Source organism: Mesoplodon bidens (assembly GCF_964165515.1).
Source record: "Mesoplodon bidens genome assembly, chromosome: 1".
NCBI lineage: Eukaryota > Metazoa > Chordata > Mammalia > Artiodactyla > Ziphiidae > Mesoplodon > Mesoplodon bidens.
Window position 1 is genome coordinate 114,356,968 of NC_138176.1, and position 15,504 is coordinate 114,372,471.

The 15,504-nt window shown below is 35.5% G+C and overlaps 1 protein-coding gene across 1 annotated transcript in view; it reads right to left on the reverse strand.

Annotated features, from left to right (window-relative positions):
* Nucleotides 1–15,504, reverse strand: part of HEATR1 (HEAT repeat containing 1) — a 50,694-nt gene that overhangs the window by 34,341 nt on the left and 849 nt on the right. Inside the window, exons 3-16 of the mRNA XM_081241251.1 lie at nt 14,997–15,213; nt 13,001–13,142; nt 11,378–11,479; nt 10,791–10,931; nt 9,790–10,001; nt 9,503–9,636; nt 8,231–8,333; nt 7,211–7,321; nt 6,680–6,797; nt 5,487–5,594; nt 2,790–2,885; nt 2,260–2,348; nt 922–1,133; nt 455–576 (exon numbers count right to left, since the gene is read on the reverse strand). Coding sequence (XP_081097377.1) covers nt 455–576; nt 922–1,133; nt 2,260–2,348; nt 2,790–2,885; nt 5,487–5,594; nt 6,680–6,797; nt 7,211–7,321; nt 8,231–8,333; nt 9,503–9,636; nt 9,790–10,001; nt 10,791–10,931; nt 11,378–11,479; nt 13,001–13,142; nt 14,997–15,213 — 1,907 coding nt within the window. The remainder of the gene's footprint in view (nt 1–454; nt 577–921; nt 1,134–2,259; nt 2,349–2,789; nt 2,886–5,486; nt 5,595–6,679; nt 6,798–7,210; nt 7,322–8,230; nt 8,334–9,502; nt 9,637–9,789; nt 10,002–10,790; nt 10,932–11,377; nt 11,480–13,000; nt 13,143–14,996; nt 15,214–15,504) is intronic.

Below are 15,504 nucleotides of genomic sequence, written 5' to 3' on the forward strand. Positions count from 1 at the left end.
CTGGTCCAATATACAACCAGGATGAAATAAATTACATAAAATGTTAAGGATTTCAAACAATCTGCAAAATATATACTAAACACTGTGTTTTTTTTTTTTTTTTTTTTCTTTTTGCGGTATGCGGGCCTCTCACTGTTGTGGCCTCTCCCGTCGCGGAGCACAGGCTCCGGATGCGCAGGCCCAGCGGCCATGGCTCACGGGCCCAGCCGCTCCGCGGCATATGGGATCCTCCCAGACCGGGGCACGAACCCGTATCCCCTGCATCGGCAGGCGGACTCCCAACTACTGCGCCACCAGGGAGGCCCTAAACACTGTGTTTTTAAAACAAAACAAAGTACTCAAGAATGGAAAAGTTATTTTAAAAAAAGAAGAAGAATCTAGTAAAGCAAACACTGAGAATCCAATAAGATTATGAGAAGGAAACCCAGGGGGTTGACTTTGACAACATACCTACCATCTTTAACATTGAAGAGGGATCCCCTGAATTTATATTGTTAGCCAGCAACTCAATCATCTTCTGACTTGCTACACCAATTAGTTCTCCTGACTTTGTGCTTTTAATCACATTTTCAAGAGCTGTTTAAAAAAAAAAAAAAAAAGAATTGAACACCAGAGGGCCCTTATGTTACTAACACTCACCTAAACATCATGTCAAGTAAAGAATGTAGGCAAAAGTTTTACAATTTTCCTACGAAGGTTTGCTTTTTATTTTTCTTTTCATAAAATTACAAATTCTTCAGTGGGTCACTGTCCTTTTCACTGTATACTTGCCATATTAGCAAAAATTTTAAAATATCTTGCTGGAATGTAATACAATGAACAATTTCAAATAAGAATCACTGCCAATTTTTAATCATGGTTATCTTTTTTTTTTAAAGTGTCACCTGCTCACTTTTTCTAAAAAACAACTGAATTTCTTACCTTCTTTCCAGCCTCTTAATAAAGGATGCAGAGAGCAAATTCCTGATTTTGATAAATATATAGCCATTTTCATCTCAGCAGATTCCATATCATCATTGTTGATGACCATAAATGGCAGCAGGTGCACCACCACCTGATTCGACAACTGATCATTTTCACTCAGTATCTCTGCTTTAATTAGTATGTCTGCTGCTATCTCAAGCACATTGTACCTAAAAGATACATAAACACATTTGGTTGAGACACATTAGAGACTTCAGTTCAGCAAAAACTCATCGTTACATTTTTCCAGCTCAACTGACACCATCCTGGTCTCTTTACCAAACACATTATTGAGAAACATCAAGATATCACTTAAAATCCATGCTAAGGGCTTCCCTGGTGGTGCAGTGGTTGAGAGTCCGCCTGCCAATGCAGGGGACACGGGTTCGTACCCCGGTCCAGGAAGATCCCACATGCCACGGAGCAGCTGGGCCCGTAACATAAAACATATCACACTATACATCTCAACTCCACTAGAAATCAGAGATTCACTCATTAGTTCAAAAAATATTATCTTAACATATACTATATCCTAAGAACTAAATAGGACACAAAAACCTGTAAGACATGCTCTCATCCTCTAAGGAGCTTAGTCACTTTTCCATGCAAAAAGCTTAGGTGCCAAAAATGAAATAACAAAAGCTCATCAAAACATTACAGAAGGTATCATGTGCCTTTGAGCTTATTTTTTACTTAATATATTTGTAATTGTTTTAATTATAAAGTGTAATGTATTATCCTTGTAAAATAGAAATACATTATATGAAGTAAAAAATTAAAGCTCCTTCCCATCCTACTTCCCAGATCTCAGTATTATATCATACATTATACACTTCTTTTTCCATTTTATTAAGAAAAATTTCAAACATAGAGAATATTACAACAAATCCATACAAACCCAAATAAAAGTGAACTTGATGTAAGAATTTCAGGCACTTCCCTGGTGGCGCAGTGGTTAAGAATCCACCTGCCAATGCAGGGGACACAGGTTCAATCCCTGTTCCGGGAAGATCCCACATGCCATGAAGCAACTAAGCCTGTGCGCCACAGCTACTAAGCCTGCGCTCTAGAGCCCGCGAGCCACAACGAGTGAGTCCGTGCGCCCAGAGCCCATGCTCCGCAACAAAACAAGCCACTGCAATGAGAAGCCCGCTCGCCGCAACTAGAGAAAGCCTGCACCCATCAACGAAGACCCAACGCAGGCAAATATAAATAAATAAATAAATAAATAAATAAATATATTAAAAAGAAAAGAATTTCATTAATTTATTTGTATAAGGAGATACAAATACATACCATGCCCTATTTTTTGAAAGTTCTGCTCTTTGAAAGAGATTCAGGAGATTTGAAACTGTCACTTCTGAACTAAACTGTTGTTTGAAAATCTAGAGAGAAAAAAATACCCATAAGTAAATTTTTGCTTGCTTCAAATATGGTGCTTGTTAAACAAACTTTAAAAAATTATGAATTATAAAGAATTTATCTCCCGACCATTCCAGCATAATTTAAAAGTTCTATGAGAGCAATTTCGCAAAAGTGCCATTCAGGATCCAATTTCCCAGGATCCCTACGTATTTACTACTGATAAAAATTCACAAAGCACTTTTCCGTTTTAAAAGAACTTCCAAATATATAAAGTTGTATAATCTAGTTACTCCCATGTGCTTTCCCCAACCAGGCTTAAGTCTGTGCTCTCAACAGAACAAATTTCCAGTGAAAGAATAATTTCCAAATATGCTGCTGCCTAGAGCAGAGATTCATGTGAGAAGAGTAAGTAAATATTTACAAACAAAACATGCACGTCAATGAACAACAAATTCACTCACCTCAAATGCACTTATAGCTGACAAGACAACATCTATGCTATCATCACCTAATCGGGTTAAAATAGCTTCTTTAATGAAAGACTCATCGATACTCTCCTGAGCAATAGAAAAAAATATTAATTTTTTTAGTTGTTTAATTTAGTTGTTTAATTTAGTTGTTGCTAAAACCTCTGAAGACTTTACATTAGAAAGGAAGTATGGTTTTGTGAAAAGCACTCCAGAATTCCAGTTAAGGAACACAGGTTCTGCTGCCCTGGATGCGAATTCAAAACTAAGCACACTTGCGTTGAACTAGGCAAGCTCTAGAAGTCCTTTTTAGATGAATAATTGTTTGGTACAAAATCTTTCCAGTTTGCATTGAAAATATAATAAGATGTGCAATTAAAATACAATTTTTGCATTAATGAGCTCATCTTGTTAAAATGAGAACCTAGATTTTGGGAGAGCACAAACTAAAGAACCAGAATGTCTAAGTTTAAATCCCAGTTCTACCACTTACTAGCTGTGCGACCTTGAGCAAGTTACTTAACCTTCCTAGGTCTCATTATTCTCATCTATAAAATAGGGCTAATAATAGTACCTACCTCAAAGGGTTGTTACAGGATCAAAAAATACATATCAATACTTAAAACAGTGCTTTAGACATAGTAAGCAGTGTTAAAAGTTAGCTTTTAATTTTCAAGGTTTTTACAAGGATGATGACACGTGCTGATGACAGTGAAGTCTGCCCCCAAAAGTTCATATTTTTCTTTTAAGTAACAAAAGAAAATAAAGCATAAAATCATTCACAATAACAGAAAAATAAGACTGCTAACCAAACTGAATATATCTCTACCTGTAGGTGGTGAAAAGAAAAAAAACAAGTAAATAATCCCACAGAAAATAATGTAGGTCAGAAGGTTGGGAGACAAAAAGTAAAATCCCTAAAATTCACAAAACTGAAGTCCAAGTTTAATGCCAAATGCCAAAATTTTCTCAAAAGCTAACAAGTAGCCAAATAGCTCAATCTGGAATTCGAGAACAGAACAGAACCTATGTCCATACATTAACAGAGAAGGGAAAAGGAAATCAAAGCATGCAAAGACAGACATTAACTGCAATTACAATACTAAAGCCTGTACGTTGAATGTATACACTGCCCTTCACTGAAAAAACTAACAAATCCAGAGGAGGACAGGGTAGGACAGGATTAAGAGTAAAACCAGGAAGGATAAGAATGGTTTCAAGAATATTAGGAGATTCCAGGAATCTCGCTTTTTATTCTAGGCACTGAAATCTTCCTATTACAACAAAGAACAGTATTCACTGAGTTTAATTATCCAACAAATCAACGAGACAAACCTACCAGCAATTTATGAAAGAAACACAATTTGTACCAGATCAGAAATGAATTAAGCCAAGCAATATTTTTCAAATTTGAATACATCTACCATTTTAAAAATTAAGTATAACTCTTCAAAAATATAAGAGAAAATATTTTTAAAATATTTTTTAAATTACCAATTGAAAAGCAAAGAAACTAAAGAAAAAAACAGTAAAATTCAAAATTAAATAAACTTAACATGGTAATTATGATTAGCTGAAATTAAATTCTACTTGTAACATGAATCTGGTTTTAATGGCTATGACACAAGTTTAGAGTTCAGTGTGTTTATACTACTATGTGCTATGGAGAAACTAAACTCTGGTAGCATTTTTCTCTAGTCTAGAAATTTTCCAAATATGCAAACGGTAGTACATGAGATGATTTTAGATGTTAACAGATGAACATTCTTATTTCAAACTGTATTACCTACAGTAAAATGTACAATTAGCACTTCAAACGCATGATTTAAAAGCTATGTGAAATAGATGAAGAGGATAAAGAAGTATAAACTACTAGGTATAAATTAAGTTACAAGGATGTAATGCATAGCACAGGGAATATAGTCAATATTTTGTATTTACTTTGTATGAAGTATAATCTATAAAAATATTGAATTACTATGTTGTACACTTGAAATATAATATTGAAAATCAACCATAACTCAATTTAAAAAAAAGAAAGCTATGTGAAAAAAATGAGCCCATTTAAAAGAAACTAAAGAAAAATTAAAAAAAATAATAACATCAGTGGTCAGCTAATACAGCAAAAAATTTGCTTGAATGACTAAAGTTTGGAAAATACTGCTCTATTTGAATCACTGCAATGTCTTTGTAAAATATCACTTTGTTATAAAGGCTTTATTTACAAATTAAGTCAGCTTCTGTACTTACTATTAGGAGCCACCAAAATTTTAAAGCCAAATGCAACTGGCAGGTACCGAAATCATGAACAGGGCTCCAAAAGCTATCATTCTGATGTCCCCAAATACACTCATGTTAAACTTAAGACTATCAAATTCAAATTTCAAAACTAAAAAATTCTCAGATAATTTATGACCCTCTGTAAATTAATCTATAAATCCCAGGTTGAAAAAATCTCAACTAAAGCTAACCTAATCATCTGCAACGTGGAAACATATACAGGTTAAAATGGTGGCTTCTGGCATGTATGGTCCTAAATCTTTTTCCAATGAATGCCCATATTCTTTATTAGGCTTATCTCTATAATTAAACAGTATTGATTCTAGGTGTTAAATTCAATTTCTTATTCTAGAATTACACTGCTCATCATAAGGGTAAAAACATCACAAATGAAGGCTATCTGACACAAACCTTTGATGTTGTCATGACATTTTTCAGATGATTAATGGCCAGAAGTCTCACAGGAGCAAGTGGATGATTCAGACTGAGCATCAAGGAGGTATCAGAATCTGCTAAAAACTACAGGATTCAGCACAATTACCACATGATCTCGCCAATCTGAGCAGCACATGATCAAGAAGAACCAGAGAAAACCACCCCGAGCTGCCCAACTTATTCAATAACAACCATCTAATTTCAGAAACCAAAAAGTACACCAAACTGAAAGTAAAAAGTAAAGCAAAATCTTTGTCTCCAGAACATAGTATGAGTAACAGCAGATAAAAATTTGTTTTGTGAATGTTGTGATTTCATGTATACTTGTGTCTACATGTAGGTTTAAATTAGTGAAGTAATTCTATGAAGTAATTTTGTATTCTTTATGTATATCTGATTCCAAGGTGAAAAGCACCTAAGATAAATCACTGTATTAGCGCCTAAATGAAAATATAAATCAAAAAAATTGATCACTGAAGAGAATGCAATTCATCTAAATGATGTAACAGTGACACTCAAATTAGTGACAACTTTATTTATGTATTGATAATTAGACTACAAAGGAAGTCTATCAACATATGGTTTTGGAAATGAAATACCATTAAAGACGAAAGTCTAATTATGGAAGAGAAAAACCCAAACAACCATATTTCTCTTCCTAACATTTATTTTCAAGGCTAATTATAAGAACTACTTAAATGTCTATAAAGACTTAGGGCGAATCACCAGAAAATTTCTGAAGTTCTAACATAATCATGAAACAAAATCCACTTCCCTTTTCCTAATCAATGACTTAAATAGCCACACGTGGCTGGTGCGTACTGCACTTGAAAGATAAGGGTACGGCAGAAAGATAAGAAACACTAGAAACCTAAGTTAGGCCATGTTTTGGTGATTGTTAACGAGCATCATATAAAAAATTTCCGAACAACGCTTTTCCAGAAATAAGTATCAGGTTCACAGTTATCTAAAAATTACTGTACTTAATTCCTTAATTCCTTAATTCCTGCCTCAGAGTCTTACTTCAGCTAACTAGGCAAACTGTATAAAATCTTCTCTCTCTATGAAACTTCCCAAACAGAAGTAAAGTAGCAAATTTCCTTCTGGAGCTCTTCAACTAACCACACAAATACCCGTAAGTGTCATAATTCCCCTGAAAAAAAAGTTACCTGATACTTTCCACCACTTGTAGAAAGAGAGATAAATTGGTGAAAAAGCTCCTGTTTTTTTAGGTCTGTAATTTCCTTTAGGCGTTCCTCTAATACGGCATCTAATGTTTTGGGATATCTGGGATGAAATTAAAGAGTTAGTTCATTATTCTTAACAAAGTTATTAACCCCACACACTATATATGTATAAAAGAAAAAATATAATTTTTTAAATTACTGAGATTGAGACTTAAATTTTTGACAAATGGAATACGTAAAACCAAATGATATTGATCAAGTTTGTTACTATGACTCTTTCAACAACAAAAAGTCTATATAAAAAAATTATACTCTCCATAGTCCCCACACAACCCCTATTTTCCCTTATATTTCAAATATATTTAAATCCTATAATTGTCCCTTCCTGAAAAGTAGAAAAGAAGAACAGTATCCTTACAATTCATTCACTATATTAAGTTGTGACTTGTGAATCATCTCTTTATAAAACAAGAGGTACACATTAAGAAGGGCACAAACACACACACAACTCACCTGCTTTCTACAAGTCTGATAAGTGGAAGAAACTGCTCATTAAGCAAAGATACTTTATTAGAATCGATTTCTTCCTGTGAGCTATATGAAATATACTCCTCAAAAAGAAGGCTGCAGAACAAAACAAATACCACAGACATGAGTTACTATTTATTGAATACCTACTACGTTCTAGGTGCTTTAGAAATATTCTCTGTCAGACCTCTACAAGATAGAAATTAGACTCATTTTACAGATACAAAAACTCAGACTAAGAAGTCTTATCATTTGCCTGAGGTCAAACAAGAACAGCAACAAGAGGCAATGCTCAGTTAGCCCTATTGAGCCATAAAAAGTAGAGCAGGTTTTCCACCCCTGTCTGACTCCAGAGCCAAGCTCTCAACAGTACTTTGCATATTTAACCTCATTGAATTCACAAGCCAACTATGGGAGCAAGAGGCACAAATGACACGCCCACCAGATAGGTACCTGCCCAACGATACACAACGGCAAACCGAGGTCCACGCAGCCTGACTGTCAGAACTTACTATTCTACTAGCCAGAGGTGATAAGATTTAAACCTACATCTGACCACCAAGACTACATTCTTTTCAATGCATCGAGTTGCCCTTCAAATAAGAAAAGAAAACGGGAGGCCGAACTATCTTTACTTCATGCCAACCCTCAATATTAAGTTTCTAATTGATATTTACTGATTACCAACTGTGATGTATTGTTTCAGGCATTTTGGTCCACTTAGTATTAGGAAATTTTAAACAACCACAAATTACATGTAGTATAACCCAAATTTAGTTTCACTATTAACTTTCCATGACCACATATAAGCACTAAAGACAAACAAGAGAAATTACATTTTCTGTTGCCACAATTATTGGATTAAGTACTTATAATTAGATGAAATGGCATGGACAAAGCAAGAAATACATTATAAAGGGATACTGGAAAACTGTTAGCCAACCCTGAAAAGAATATTAAGCCACAAAAATACAAATCAAAAGCATGTCAAAAGTAACAGCTTACCTAGCCAACAAATGGTCTAAGTTGTTCTTCAGGTATATATTTGTAAGTATGGCTTCTAAGAGTCTCCTATAGATTTGACCATCCATCTCTTCAGTTTCTTCTCCTTAGCATATATAACAAATTAAAATTGATTGGGGAAAACTTTTCCCGCATGGGTATGCTATTAAGTTTTTTTATAGCAGAAAATCTTTCTACAGGAATAACTTTAAAACATATATATAATGACATCCAGCTTTTTACCTATTTTCAAAAGTGTACTTCACCTGTTTAGTCATTTATATCTTTTCAAACCACTTTTGTATACATTACCCTCATTTATCCTTTACCTGAAATTCTCTGCATTTTTTTAAAAACAAGTACCTTCATGCCTCTCTCATGAACGAAACAGAAGTCCAAAGAATATAGTCTTTCCCCAGGCCACACTACAAGCGGTGAAGTTGGGACCTGAATCTACATCTCAATAAACCATCCTGAATACAGGCTAAGCTTCATCTCAAAGCCTCCTTACCGAACCAAGAGCGGTCATCTTCCATCCCACATTTATGAATGAACGTGAGCCCTGGCTTCATTACTCATCACCATCAGAACAGGAAAAGTACACTTTCATTCGTGCTAGTCATGTTTCTGAAACTCACGTTTAAACTGAGATGGAGTTAAGCAAATCCTATTTTCCAATAAATGGATACAACTTTAGAAATGACTTTCTTAGTATGTCTTTCTTAGTCCAGTAGCAACACTACCAAGTATTTCTTCCTTGTCTTTCTACGTTTATTGAAGAGTGAAAAACGTATAATGCAAATAATCACCTTCTAATAACTTTTGGGCTTTTTTTAAATTTGGATTTTCATGCATGAGATTTTCTTGATCTTATATTTTCAATGACTCAAGGGAGAAAAACTGTTTTGGCAACTGGATATTTACTGTAAATGAATCACTAAAGTTCATTAAATACCTAAATGAGAAGGGAAAGTTTTACTGAGTAATGTGTTTTGTTTTAAAATAATTCCAGTCTTTTTCATGTAGAGACTGTGTGAGAACACATATTAAAAAAAAAAACAAAACACTGAGCATATAACTCATTTAACAAGGATTTCCTTTAAACCTGCTCCCCACCTCAAATGTTTCTCTATTCAGAAAAATAGATACATTACACAAAAACAATTAGCAGAAACTCTAAATATCTTAAAGATATTACCAAGGATGTGGTTCCTATTTTAAGAGAATCGCATCTGAGAAAGGAAGTTTCTGGACACAACATGTAAAACCACATACCTGTAACATGATTAACAATGGAGACAACCAGATGGGGAAGCATGTAACGCAGAAGAGGACTGATGTCGTATGTTTCAGAAATCCCGTGAAGTAGTGTAACAAGATCAGGAACAGTACATAAGTGTGGAAACGGCCTTTGAAGAAGCAAGACATAAGATGTTGACTTCACAAGTTAGACAATGAATGGTAATTTTTAAAAATAGTGTAAAATTTATCTTATGAAAAAAGTATTCAAAATAACTTCATTCACTTGTAATTAATATCACTGTCAATTCAATTATACATACTTTTTCCCCAGGCTCTCTGGCTTCTGTCTCTGCAGGAGCACTATCAAGCAACCCAATCCATCCCTGATCAGAGAGGGAATTCTGGTCAGTGTTTTGATGATCTGTGAAGCCAAGGAATTGACGAAGGTATCTTCCAAGGTCACTTTCACTGAAATCTGACATATTATCATGTACGTTGCAGCTCTGTAATCTGGTAAAGATGATTTCAATCCCTAAATATATTTTAAAATATAAGGAAAAAATGACAAACCGTGTTATTTTATCCTACTTAAAATGTTACTTTACTTTGACAAATTGGAAACGTCATAAATTAGAGATTAATACAACCTAACACACACTGAGAATCAACACTCCTCAGAAGTGAAAAATCAAGATGTTGGCCCCTTTTCCTGAGGGGACATGGAAACGAGACAAGTCTCTTGAATAACAGAAGTGATCTCAGAAGGCCTCCCAACTCAAACCTCCACTACACATCCTAACAGGAGCCAAGGAGTCTTCTTTTATATGAAAACATCCACCTGTGTAAGGGAGATTTCAATCAGGAACAAAACAGTGCCTGATTAAAGACAGTAATTTTGGGACACTGGTGGGAAGCAAAGCAGTTCCTCCATCGGGAATCTGGGACAGTGGGAGGCAATGAGGCACTTGGGGAGAAGAAACACTGAGAAGCAGAAGTCAATGCAAACAGAATGGTAAGAGAGCCTCTGCCCTGAAGAGATTTTCTAATCCATTCTCTTTCCACTGAGGTAACATGACTGCTAAGAAAACAGATCTGGGAGAAGATGGCAGGGCCAAACAGCCAACATTCATCCCTAAGGAGACCTAAGATCCCACTCTGGTAAGTTTTTAAGAAGTCATATTTTTTACCTATAAATTAAATCTCATTAACCATCTGAAATAAATTGTCAATGTAAAAACATTAATGTCTAAGTGAAATTTTCAAAAGCAAGAAAATTCCTTCAGGTACAAAATAATCTACTTTACACATGAGTGGGGCCAACCTTTTGAACATACGGGAACAGCTTGGCGACTATATTGTCGGATAAGTCCTCGGCGGTGACCAGAGCAGACACGATGGTAGAAGCATAGAAAGTTAAGAGCACCCTCAACTGAGCTGAGCTCCCAGGATACTCAGCAAAAACCTGGGGAAAAAACCACAAACCACACACAGTTTTAAGAGTGAAAGGCCAATCAGATGAAAGTATGAAAATATTTACAGCTCTCCTCAACTACTTCAGGCTGACACTTTAATTTTCCCATATGTAACATTACATAAACACGTCTAAGAGTTCAATTAAATATGACAAGAATGAACAACCTTCCTGACATTTTTAGACTGTGTCTTTGTTTAAACAGTCACTGTAAATAGAATCTGGCAAGGAAGAGAATAATTTATTTTTGTAGAAAAACAGCTTTGGTGATGAAAGACTGATCAAGCTGCTCATGCTCCAAAACAGCAGATCCTTTAAGAAAAGGGCACTTCTTCAAAGTCCCACCGTTACTAGAGAAGGCCTTCAATTGTTTTCTTTATGAAGAGGAAGCAACCTTCTAATGGAATTATACGTTCATGAAACAATTTACTACTCACCTTCACAGATTTTGTCACCAGACTACAAATGAAATCCATGAATCCAAGATCTTTGTAGCAGTGGGTAACCAAAGTTCCTTTAGCTAAGGGCACTCCAGATTGCTATTACAGATGGAAAGAACCAGCTATTACTTAGGACATTCATCAACTCATCATTATTTTTAAAGTACCTACCAAAGTAACAGCTTCAAACTGCTGCAGTTCATAAATACGAAATAGTCTTTCCCTATCGCTGTTGGTAAAGATGAAATTAACACATAAAATTGTGCAAACTTTAGAAATTCAAGAGAAGGCCAAGCAATGAGTGTGGATGTACTCCGTGAAAAACGTTTACTTATCACGTGTTGCGTTTTGATATGTATTTATCTAAATCTGGATTCTCTAGATTCTTAGTAACTCTACTGGTTAAATTTGGCTTTTGAGCCAACGTGCTATGGATCTGTCACTGCTTCACAATAACACTAGTAATAGAAACAGAGAGGAACACAGTCAACTTCTACTGCGCTTCCCACTGCCTAGCACTGTGCATGGCATGTATTAGTGCTCAATAAATTTTGAATAAATCAATGAAAAAATAATTTGAAGTGAAATTTAATAGGTATGGGGGGTTTGGATACCGGAAACAAGTGTGCCTAGAGAACAGCAGCGTCTGGGTGTAGACTATAAGGGGAAAAATAATTTTGATGTTATTAGCAGAGTGAACGTTGAGTAGTTGGATTAAGAAGCTTTATTCTAGGTTGGCCTTCTCTTCTTGAACATTCTTTAAGTTCAAGTGCTTTACATTCAAACACTTAAATTTTTCTTCTAATTAAAAATTCCCATTCCCTTTCTTTTTACTAATTCTGACCATGGACCTCCTGTCATCACCCATCAAGTTAATTCATTCCACAGGCCCAGCCTGTTTACCTACTTTCATCCCCATCTGCCCTCCTGCTGGCCTGAATCGCCGTGCTCAACATTCAGTAAATTTCTTGCTAACAACATACATCTACTTTCCTCTACTATAGATGCAAACAAAGTGATAATGGCAAGTCAGGTGTTTTACTACAAAATCATGCTATCTGATCTCAGCCAGAGCTATCCTGTAAGACAACCGTACTATTATTCATCTGTAAATTAATTTTCTAGCATCTTCTTCGCAACTTTAATAACTTCTGAAGTCCTTCAAGTTATCCTTATCCCTTTAATTTTTGTAAGTATTTTATGCATCTTCACCTCTAACTTGTTTTAAGCTTCTCAGTTCCAAAATTTAAAATGCCAGACAGCATGGTATAGTGGAAAGACAAGCTTTATAATCAGATCTGGATTCAAATCCCAACTCTGCCACTTCAGAGTTACATGAACTTTGGCAAGTAACTTAATTCTCTGAACCTGTCCTCATCTGTAAAAATAGAATTTTGTGAGAATCCAAGATAATAAAATACAAATTGCCTATCTTGATATCAGGTACTAAATGAAGGCCAGCTATTATTCATAACAGTTTCAACTGGAAGTTAGGAAATAAAAGTGATGGAGGTAATACTTGGTCTACCCTCAGGAGCACCAAAGACTTAATTTTTTCCAAATTATACCTTTAATGAAGGTTTGCAATGATTATAGATACGTGTCATTCAACAATCATACCTTAATTGGCAATAACCAGAACCACTTGTGCTTTGAATTATTAATTTTTAGAAGCTGTATAACCCGCACAAATATTCTTGTCTCGTGGTATGGGAGAACACAGGCAATGAGGCTATCCTGATTATAAAGATGGATATGGAACCTGGGGAAAAAAAAGCAAACAATTCTAACTGACACAAAACTTATAAGCGTGTATTTCCTTACGTGTCCAAACGGTGTTATCAACGAGCTAAACCCACTTAAAGCAACCATACAACTATAAGCAAGGTAGAGCGCACTTAAAGCATAGGCATGAAAGTACTCAACAGGGTTTGCCAATTCTCATGCAGTAGCATTTTAAAATATTCACTATCAAAATTGACATCCATTCACCGTCTCTCAACTTTTTTTAAAATCCATTATTACATTAACGTGACTTTGGGATCACTGCAGTCAAACCAACAGAAAACCAAACTGGTCAACTAGGCAGCAACACTCAGCTTCTCTCCATGCTCCAAAGTTCACTTCCCACAGCTTAGTTTCCTCACCTCACCTAACTATCATAATCCTAAAACCAGAAGACTAATTATAAAGAAAATCATATTACCTTCTCTGAATAAAAAAAGAAGATCAAATTACAACCATATTTAATTTGTCCATGAACTTTACAAAACTTGGTATTGGTCATGCCACCCTAATAACATAAGACAGATTTATTAATTCTGTCAGATCCATTACATCCTGTCTAGCCTTTAAGATCTAGCTCAAATGCATTCTTTTTCAACATGCTTTTCTTAATTCTCCCAGCCAAGTGATCCCTCTTACATCTGTCTAAACTCTCCTATCCTTTCACCTGTACCTTTCTTACAGCACCACACCCCTTGACTTTTATTAGTTCTATAATATGGCTTTAGTACTAGCCAAGACATCACTTTCTCCATGAAGCTTTCCTCAACTACTTCAGGCAGCACCACGTGCCCCAAACTCTGTATACACCCTTATTGTGGCATTTCTTTCAAAACAGTAAGAAAGGGCAGCCTATTCATCCTTGTATTGAACTTAATGTTTGCTAAATAAATAAGTTACATGAACAAATAAATGCAAAACCAAACGCAAAAAGTACTCCTTACAGTAATGATCTATTTGGGGTAAATTAAATGCTAGAAGACAGAGGGAAATAGTACGGGTTTGATTTTTTTTTTTTTTGTCTGATGAATCCAATGATACGATAATGAGAAGACCCAGGTTACACTTGTTTTCTCAATGATTCACTGGCTTCCCTTACCCCCATGCCTCTAATTAATGAAGTGGAAGCCTTTCTACTTTTAAAACATACACAGGAGAAAAAATTAAAATGTGTCAACTATGATGTAATACCAATGTAATACAAATAAATGAGAAAATAAACTGAATAAACTTACTGAGACAATTTCCAAAGTAGAGTAAAGATCAGACCTTGGAAACAAAATTTGCATCTCTGCTTACCAGTCATGTGACTCAGCCAACTTAACTCTTCTACACCTGTCTTCTCAACTGTAAAATGGGGATAAGAGAAGCATCTCCCCACAGGAATGTCGTGAGCGCTGAGATAATGCACACAATGTGCTTACCACAAGGCCTGGTGTACAAATGTTCAATACGTATTAGCTATTATTGTTTTTCTTAAGTTATGGTATTTTAGAGAATACTCTTACCCTGTTCCCAAACCATTTTTTTTTTGTTATTTTGGCAAGAAGTTCAATAACACCCTTTGCCCCAAATATGCAGCAACAATTTGTAACAGCAAACTGACACGAGCCCCTCAGAACTAATGAGGCTAGACTATTTACTCGAGATCTTCAGTAGTTCTACTTCTCAGTATCAACAGAAATGAGGTAAACAGTAGAAGGGCACGCTTACCTCACCCAATACAGATCGTACTAAACTCTTAATACACCTGATTTTTCAACTTTAAACTTTAAATTTAAAAAGATCAATGTTATTAGCCCATAATTATTTCCGTAATTCCATTTGCTACCTGTGGATCAACCACTCCAGACACTTCTGTGCCGGCTTCAGCAGGAAGTAAGGAGACAGGTGGATAAGAAATAATGAAATGTTTTCATCCAGCTGTTTGTTCACTGCTTTGGTCTGAACGCTCCGCTCCAAGGTTTTTGCTAGCTGGCTGAACAACGGTGCTTCGAAACGCTCAAAGGAAGGATCGATACCAAGCAGCTCTTCCAGGCCAGTGCATCCTAGGAAAAGGCCACTTTATTTAACAAGTCTTTGCGAGCAAACCCATCTCACCCCTCTTTTACAGTGTTACTTTCGCCTAAAACTCTATGAATTCTTTTAGCATATATAATCTGTAATACAGTCCCAAACATAGATTTCTAGTTTCCAACATAGAGAATAAATCTCATCTCACCAACTAGGAGAACAGAAAGTACCTTCTGGCAGGGGGCCTTTTTTCTTTTTTCAATACAATACAATTTCAATACAATAATTAGGCCAGTCCTAGGAAGGCTCCTCCCCTACCCTCCAGC